The sequence below is a fragment of the Passer domesticus genome, chromosome 27, assembly GCF_036417665.1.
Source record: "Passer domesticus isolate bPasDom1 chromosome 27, bPasDom1.hap1, whole genome shotgun sequence".
Classification (NCBI taxonomy): Eukaryota; Metazoa; Chordata; class Aves; order Passeriformes; family Passeridae; genus Passer; species Passer domesticus.
In genome coordinates this window covers 3,713,001-3,721,767 of record NC_087500.1, presented here as the reverse complement: position 1 = coordinate 3,721,767, position 8,767 = coordinate 3,713,001, and the positions used below count along the sequence as shown (strand labels likewise).

General features: G+C 49.7%; 1 protein-coding gene across 1 annotated transcript; it reads right to left on the bottom strand.

Moving 5' to 3' along the window:
• Positions 1 to 714: 714 nt before the first annotated feature.
• LOC135286600 (keratin, type I cytoskeletal 19-like) lies at positions 715 to 4,778 on the bottom strand. The gene is made up of 8 exons (XM_064399673.1): positions 4,254 to 4,778; positions 3,849 to 3,931; positions 3,477 to 3,633; positions 3,230 to 3,391; positions 2,807 to 2,932; positions 2,485 to 2,711; positions 1,461 to 1,566; positions 715 to 981 (listed from the first exon to the last, which is right to left on the bottom strand). Exons 1-7 carry the CDS (start codon positions 4,776 to 4,778, stop codon positions 1,479 to 1,481), a joined length of 1,368 nt encoding a protein of 455 aa, XP_064255743.1. The 3' UTR covers positions 715 to 981; positions 1,461 to 1,478.
• Positions 4,779 to 8,767: the final 3,989 nt, after the last annotated feature.

Here is an 8,767-nt window from a genome sequence, read left to right as displayed (position 1 = left end):
CTCTCCCACATATTAATTTGTCTCACCCTTTTATCTTCCCACATGTTGCCAGCTGGTTCTTCCTGTTTGCCTTTTTTACAAACCCATTTAGAGGTTATTTATTTAGTGTTTTCTCTGGGAATTGTTTTCCTCCACCAGAAAGGTGTGGAGAGTCCAGCAGAGCCTGGCTTTCAAAATTCCTGCTTTGGTATTATTTGAGAAAACTTGTTGTTCTTGATTTTACCCTGTTAGTGTGCATCTGTAATAACTCAAAGGGGTTGTGTATTACATTATACTATGTGATATTATGTATTATATTACATTTTATTATATTATATTAGCATATGCCTGCTTAAGTGAAGACTCCCTTTTCTTTGCAAGGTCTCTCTCAGTCGCAGACTGTCAGTCAGACAGCCCTGAGACTCCCTCCCTGCCCTCTGCCCAGCCTCCCTGGGTGTTTCTTTCCTCACCACCTTCTGCTTCATGTCTTGGCTCATGCTTCCTCCTCTGGTAGCAGATATCCCTTTCCACAACCTCAGCTGCTCCTTCTCCTCCACCCTCCATCCCCATCCTCAGCCTCTGAGTTCAGCTGCAGCACTGATGGGAGCATGGCTTGTTTTCCTTTTTCCCTGTAGTGATTGCTGTGTGGTTGGAGACTGAAGGTGGATTCATAATATATATTTTAAAAACACTTGTATATTGATTTACTTGTAGAAATTATTTCTCAAGGCTGTATCAGCAGGAGCAAAGTTTTATTGGAGACAAGCCTCGGTTGCTGTTGGAGAATGGCCACAACCCAGGGGAGCCCGGGTGAGGGGCAGTGTGGGATCAGAGCAGGGTGGCCAGGAGGTGCCATCCTGCAGAGTCCCTTTGACTGCTGCTGGAGCACAGCTGAGAACTCCCAGGTTGTTTTTGCCTTGTTTTTCCAAAAGACTTTTGCTTCAGAGAGCTCCTCAGGGGATGTGCAGTGGGGCTGGCAGGGACTCTCTGGTCTGCAGTGACCTGAAGGAGAGTGGGAAGAATAATTTTTTCAGGGGGGTCTGCATCCTGTGCCTTTCTCTTACACCCCTTTGCTTTTGTACTGACCTTTCTCTTTCCCTCTACTCCCCAGCTTTGCTAAATTTTATCCTTGTTGAAAGACTTGTGACTGATTCCCCTGCCAGTTCCTCCTTCCCTTGTTTAAACACACATTTACTGCTGGGCACCCCCCAGCGTCAACACAATTTCTGTGCAGAGGTTTATAAATAAATATCCCACAGCTGCATCCCTTATCTCTGCTTCCCAGCACAGCCCAGTTAATCCCAGTGCCCTACCACCAACAGCCGTGATCCCGAGTGTATGACTCCAGCCCAGCCTCTCTCCAGGGAAAAGCCCCTCCAGCCTCTCTTCATCACCCAGAAAAGCCCGGAGACCTCCTGTCCTGCAGGTACCCAGCACTAGAGAAGCAGTTCTTGGTCCCCCTTCCCCGGAGGCCCCCTCACCTGACAGAGCCCCAGGGCTCAGGGCAGGCAGGGCTGGCACAGGCTGGCTTTCAGCCCCGCGCTTCTCCCGGCTGCTGGGGCACCGACTCCTCTTCCTGCCGACCCTCTGTGGAAACAGACAGCTCTGGACACCCAGCACTGCCACCCTGGAGGTCTCCCCCTGCCCTCCTCACTGCTTTAGCTCTGTCTCTTCAGTCACAGCCACAGTTCCCCCTCCCAGCCCCGAGGTCAGCTGCAGCCACCACCCACCTCTGTCCCCCACCTCTGTCTGTTGGCACATGATGCTTTTCCATCTGGCACTCAGGATTACCCCGGGCAAGCACTAACAGTGCCACTTCAGCCCTTGCAATAGGTATTTTGGAACAAAAACTGACTTTTCTTGTAAATAATTTAGGACTGGAGAGTCCAGAGGAGCCCACATCAGGGCACCACCATTCCAAACCTCCTCTCCCAACAAAACAAAAGGACTAGGTGGGTGCTCAGGGCAGTTTTGTGTGTGTGCAGCCATGTCTGGAATTAACAGCCTGGCTGTTTCAAAACCTCAGTCAATGGAAGGCAGGGCAGAGCCAGCTGCTTTGCATACAAATTAAACTTCCAAAACTTTAATTAAACTTGTTGTGCGAAACTGAAAATGTTTAGATAATTCATCGTTTCAGTTAATTTAGCTGCTAGTCCCTAATCCTGTCTCATTCTGGCAAGCCAATAAAACTCAGTTACATGACTGTTTGTCCAGCTGCTGGTGAAGTTGCCCTTAAAGAGCTGCTGAACTATGCCAGGGGCTGGGACAGCTCTGGTGGCTCTCCCAGCCTGTTCCCTGGCCCAAGAATGTTTTTTGGTGTGCTCCCTGGACATTTATCAGAACCAAATCCTCAGATGCCTCATGTTTTTCTAATCAGCCCTGTCTGGAAACAGGTCAGCACTAGCTCCTCACCACAGTGTTGCTTTTCCTACCAGGATCACGAATTTTCATATCCCTGTAAGGCAAAGCACAGAGATTTTAGGGTGCCCAGCTCTGTTTGCATACATGATGTCGTGTTGGCCGCCCTCCAGCAGGCAGTGGTAGGTCTGGATCTCCTGCTCCAGGCGACACTTGACGTCCAGAAGGGTCTTGTATTCCTGGTTCTGGCACTCCATTTCCGCTCGGATCTCAGCCAGCCGCTGCTCCACGCAGGAGATCTGGTTCTGCAGCTCAGCCAGGTATTTGTTGTAGCGACATTCGGTCTCGGCCAAAGAGGATTCCAGGTTTTCTTTCTGAGAATTGAACAAACACACAGGTAGCTGGGTTTGACACGGGTACAGCCCTGCTGGTGAGAGCTGGAGCTGTGAATCCTTGTGGCATCACCTACCATAGTGAGCTGGGCTTGGACGTTGATTTCCAGGGCCTGCAGCTGGCGTCTCAGCTCAGTCACCTGCTTGTTGCTCGACTCGATCTCCTGGCTGCTTGTGACAACCTCCAGATTCACCTCCTCCACCTGCAAGGTCAGAAAAGAGCAGCCCTTTCCTCACCTCCCCGCTGCATCTCGTGGTGTGCAGGACCTCCCCACACCCTGCAGTGCCCTGAGCAGGTCCAAGGCTGACACCCTGTTTATTCCATTCTGACCCAGTGACCCATGTGGTGGCCCCTCTGCTGTGGATGGAACACAGAAATCGGGCAGTACAGCGAGATCTGAGCACATCTGTGACACTTGTTATTAGGACACCTCCTAATCCCTCATTTTTTCCCTTCCCCCTGGGGGCAGAGCTGGTGCAGCTCTGCAGACACGAGGTACCTTGCAGGCGTACCACTGCTCCGTCTCTTTGCGGTTGCGCTCCATCAGCGTCTCGTACTGGCACCTCAGATCCTCCAGGATCTTCCTGAGGTCTGGGCCAGGGCAGGCATTGACCTCCACGCTCACATCTCCAGTTGCCTGTTTCCTCAGACAGCTCATTTCCTGCAGGAAATACGTGGCTCTATCAGTAATATCCATCCACCCTTGGGGAGACTCTCCTTCTTCTGAACTCCCTGAGAGAGCTGACCTCCTCGTGGTTGGTCTTTAGGCAGCACATCTCCTCTGTCAGGGCCTCACACTGCAGCTGCAGGTCGGTCTTGCAGCTGGCCAGCTGGTCCAGGACGGGCCGGAGGTTGCAGATGTCGGCATCCACGTTCTGCCGGAGGCCACACTCGGTCTCGTACCTTAAACCACGGGCAGCAAACAAAGGTCAGCATGTCAGCAAAGCAGGGCAAGGCCTTCAGTTGAGGTTGGGGGAAAAAAATTAGGATCAAGTTCTTTAACTTCAGAACATTGCCAGTGGTATCAGAGATCTGGTTTGCTATGCAGTGTGACAGGCAGAGGGTTGGGATCTCCCCTTCACCTGCCCTTCCATGGGCCAGCAGGGGACTATACTCACTTCACTCTGAAGTCATCAGCAGTCATCCTGTTGTTATCAATGTTCAGGAGGATTTTGTTAGTCTCCATGGCTGCACACAGGATCTGGAAGAGAAATCGTAAGAGGAATATGTGGGCTTGCAGCTTCCTCTGCCTCCAGAAACACCTACCTGAGGTATTTTATAATAATTCCATATATTGGGGTTGTTAATCAGTTATGTTGCATCACAGTAGGGAAACCCATGTGCCAGCTGGGCAGACCCGGCCTCGCTGAAGCATCAGTGCTCAGTAAATGCAGGATCCCCCCTCCCACAGACCATCATTTCATATAAACCATTGCTTCAGCTGCCCTTTGACAGGGCTCTGTGCACATGTGAAAGCAAAGCCCAAAGAAATATTAGGATTTTCTTAACAAACAAGGGTTTACCTGGTTCTGAAGGTCTTCGATTTCCTTGTGGTAGCAGCTGTAGTCCCGTGGCTCGCAGATGGGCCCCACCTTGGCGTACCACTCCCTGATCTTGCACTCCAGGTCGGCGTTGTCCCCCTCCAGCAGCCGCACCTTGTCCAGGTACGAGGCCAAGCGGTCGTTGAGGTTCTGCATGGTGGCCTTCTCGTTGTTAGCAAACAGGATCCCATCCCCACAGCCAGCCCCAGCCCTGGGGAAGCCACCTCGAGTGCAGACGCCTCCTGCGCTGAATCCCAGGGCAGAACAAGCCCTCTGGCTGGCTCCGAAGCTCCCACCGGCCGCGCTGCCGGCGCTCAGCTGCTTCCCGAGCAATCCCTCGCTTACGCTGCCGCCGGAGAAGCTGCCAACCACAGCACCCAAGTCATAGGCGGCGTGTCTCCCCGAGGAGGCAGAGGAGACCCTCCTGGCAGTGCCGGCCGCGGTGCTGCCTGTGCTGGCCCTGCCCTGGGTGCAGGTGGTGACGACCTGCCTGACAGTACAGCTCATGGTGTGGGTGCGGAGCCAGCAGAGCCCAAGGCAAGTGCTCAGGTCGCTGCAGGATCCAACTGGGATGCCTCTGTCCCCTGGTCCTCTATTTATACCAGTCCCTGTGGATCGTGCCACTGCAGCAGGGTTGTTTATTCTTCCTCCTTGTGACCTGGCTAGGAGGTGTTTTCTTTTTTTTTTTTTTTTCCAGCCGGAAATAATTCCCCAAAGGCGTTTGTCTCCAGAAATCCCACAACAGAAAGATGCTTTGGTTAACAGAAGCGTGTTTCAAAACTACATCAAAAATGTTACTTCCTGAATCATCAGGTCTGACTTGTGATGACAACTCAACAGCAGTGACACAAAAACCCGACGATACCCAAGAGTGCCCGGGGAATGAAGCACCACAGCAATTATCCATCCCCGGCGTGGGCGAGTCTACCCGGAAAGTGAAAGCTGTGGGAAAGGCACCCTATCTGACAGAGCCTGTTCGACCCCTTTGTGACCAGCAACCAGGGTGTCCCCTCACTCAGCTGGCCTCAGTCCCTGGGAGCAGGGCCAGGAGACCACCCTGGGCCTGCAGCGAGGGTCTGCTCCTTTCCACGTGGATGTTGGACCCTGGTCTGGCTCTTTAGACCTCAGATGCTCCAGGAGAGCACAGAGGAATATTGCACTGGAATGTACCAGGGCTGGTTTATCCCTTCTCTTTATTCCACATCCATCAAAACATCCCCTTGAAGAGGTCTGGGTTGTTTTGCTGCTTTCAAGGGTAGACAAAATAGTCAAGTATTTATCCAAAATATGAAGGGATGTTTCCTGGACACCAGTCATGCAGACCACTGAATATTCACTGCCACGTAGGATGTTTCATAAGATTTCTGAAACAGTAATGTAGAGAATTTCAGGAGATGCATGACTCTACAGAAGTCTGATCCAGTTCCAACCGGTGCCATGAAAACTCTCCAACACAATCTAGGTGTTAAATTTAGAAAGGACAATAGAAAAGGTCTCTTAAAAAGTTTATTAAACTAATTTTTTAGTTCTGGAATACTAAATTGAGGAAGAAGGGAAATAATTAAAATGTTTTGTCATCTGAATCTTTCATTTTATTAATAACATTAATATAGCAATGCTAATATTGGCTGGCTCTCACCCATGTGTGGTTCAGCTTTGGGTTTGGCATCCAGGTCACCTGGACATGTGGCATAAAGAATGTGTCAGGTGCAGCCTGGCTCACCAATACTGCTTCTGCCATTTGGGCAAGTTCATTAAGCTCAATTTGATCTTGACACTGCAAATCCAGCACTCCTGAACTGTGGGGTGGTTCTGTGGGTGCCCATCCTTTGTTAGAGCCATCATCAGGATGGGAAGCTGGATCAGGGTCAGGCAGGGCTGCCTGCAGCCCACCTGCAGCCTGGTCACAACTGCTCTTTTTTCTACCAAAGAATTATAAAATTACTGTGGAGTAAACATTTAATTTCATTTAATCGAGATTTATATAGTCCTTCATTTTTCAAGGCCAGGTTGGACGGGGCTTGGAGCAACCTGGTCCAGTGGGAGATGTCCCTGCCCATGGCAGGGGGTAGAATGAGATGGTTTTTAATGTCCTTTAATGTCCCTCCCAACCCAAACCATCCTGGGGGATTTCTTCAACACCCACAATGAGAATGAGTAGAGGGGTTTTTTTAATTACTGCAAACTAAGCAGAGATGTCCATATCCCTCCCTCCCTCCCTCCCTTCCTTCCTTCCTTCCTTCCTTCCTTCCTTCCTTCCTTCCTTCCTTCCTTCCTTCCTTCCTTCCTTCCTTCCTTCCTTCCTTCCTTCCTTCCTTCCTTCCTTCCTTCCTTCCTTCCTTCCTTCCTTCCTTCCTTCCTTCCTTCCTTCCTTCCTTCCTTCCTTCCTTCCTTCCTTCCTTCCTTCCTTCCTTCCTTCCTCCTTTTCTCTCTCTCTCTGTCTTTCCTTCAGACTTTACCAAGGTGATTAGAATTCCTACAGCTTTTGTAAAGGAGAACAGTAATTTATTACTATTTTCTTGGAATTGTGTGTTCTTCGTGGCAGCTTTTTTCCTTTCCAAAATTCAAAGCTTTCTTTAAAACCAGCTCTTGCTTTTACATAAGAACCAACCTCAAGCCCTGCCAGCAGTCACAGCCCTCATTTTATTAAAGCCATTTTCACTTTGTGATGAGGAGATCTGCTAATGATGGGATCTCCATGCCTAATGGAAGGCTCTTTCCAGAATTAGCTTTGATTGACTTCCTGGCTGGAGTCTGCAGACGGAGATTTGCTCCCCACATCCCTGCAGGCAGCCAGGGGCGATGCTCTGATGAGCTGTCCTTGGCTGACTCGGGAGCCCCTCGCAGGCAATTGCTGCACAAAGCCCCTTGCTGCACCCCAAGGGAAGAAGAGGAGCAGAGGAATGACAGGGGAGCAGAGGAATGACAGGGGAGCAGAGGAATGACGGCTCATGAGGATCTCCCGTGGGCATTTCAGGAACAGCAGCACAGGTCTGACCAGGAAAAATTACTACTTCGAGTAACAAATGAGCAGAAGAGCCTCCCCCAGGCAAAGGTGTTGCTCCCACGTAATGAGCTTTGTAAAAAATAGAAAGCAAGGGATTATTTTTCAGGTTTCCATCGGCGTCCTGGGCTGTGTGACAGAGAGTGGGGTGGTGGCAGAGGATGGACATGCTGGAGTTATTCCCAAGAGTCTTCTACAGCAGAATTATCAGACTTAACAGGGCAATGGAAATGAGAAAGATTAGATTTCCCTGCAGGGAAATCCTTTGGGAGTCTCAGGATATCTTTTAAGGCTCAGGACTGTTTCTTAGGCTAATGCAGATGAAGTTTAATGTGCCCCTAAGAAGGAGACCCAGCATTTCACGTTACTACAAACACTCCCTGAATGTGATTCCACGTCCAAGAGGACTTCCTTGGGGACTCAGTGACTCAGACACAGCACCAAACCCCAAATCCCTGCTGGTGCCCAGGCACAGGAGGGCCAGGAGAGGAGCTGGAGCCAGGCACTGCCAGTCTGGCCAGGGAGAAGCTCATCCAAGCTCCTCTCTGCTCACTGTCAGCTGAATTTCCATGTTAACCTATGGAAAATCCTGCTGTTCTCAATTTACAAAGTATTTACAAAGTATTTGCTTATCTGGCTGGCGATGGACCTGTCACACCACTTTCTGTCAGCCTGTTATTGGCTGTACTGAGGCTGATCTCCATCTTGCTGGTGGCACCAGGTGCTCCAGGGTCTGATCCCAGCTTTGCAAGTCATTCCAGGCAAATCGTTCAGCTCCTCCAAATCTCAATTTCATGCTTTGTAGGATGGAAAAAACAATAACAACTATCCTCCTCCTTGAGGGCGTTGTAAAAACAACTGTCTGAGGAGCACATGGGGCTTTAGAGATTGGAAAGATGGCATTTAATTCAGCATTATTCATTGTCAGTGTTCTCGCTGTTTTATATCAGTCTTGACACAGGCACATCCCTTCGATTTCTCTCTATGTCTCCATCATTAAATACCTCCAAAGGATGTTCATAGTTTCCATTTTTGTTGTCCATAAAGCTTCACCATCATTCACTGAGGTCTTGCCTCTGTAATTCCCAGCTGAATTCTAAAAAGACTTTTCTGCTTGTACTCGCAGCTTGCAGCAAATGTGTAAAATGCTCTCCAAAACCAGTGTTTGTCCATCTCTTGGAGAGACAATTTGTCCCTGTTTCACAGACACAAACGTGTAGCAAAGGGTAAATAACAAGCAATAAGTTACGTTATAGTTCTGTGGTACTTTCGTTCTTCAGAGCTCTATAATGTCACACAGAGATCATTTGTGCTGAGCTTGGACTTTGCCCTTGCCTGTGATAACAGGGTTACACTGAGCTGTAGGCAGAATTAAAGCCTTTTTCATTGATGCAAATATATGTTGATGAATATCCCCTGATAAAGTCCTCCCAGGGGAACTGAATCCACTGATTACAAACCAGGCTCTTCCATCAGCTCTCCCAGCTGTTTC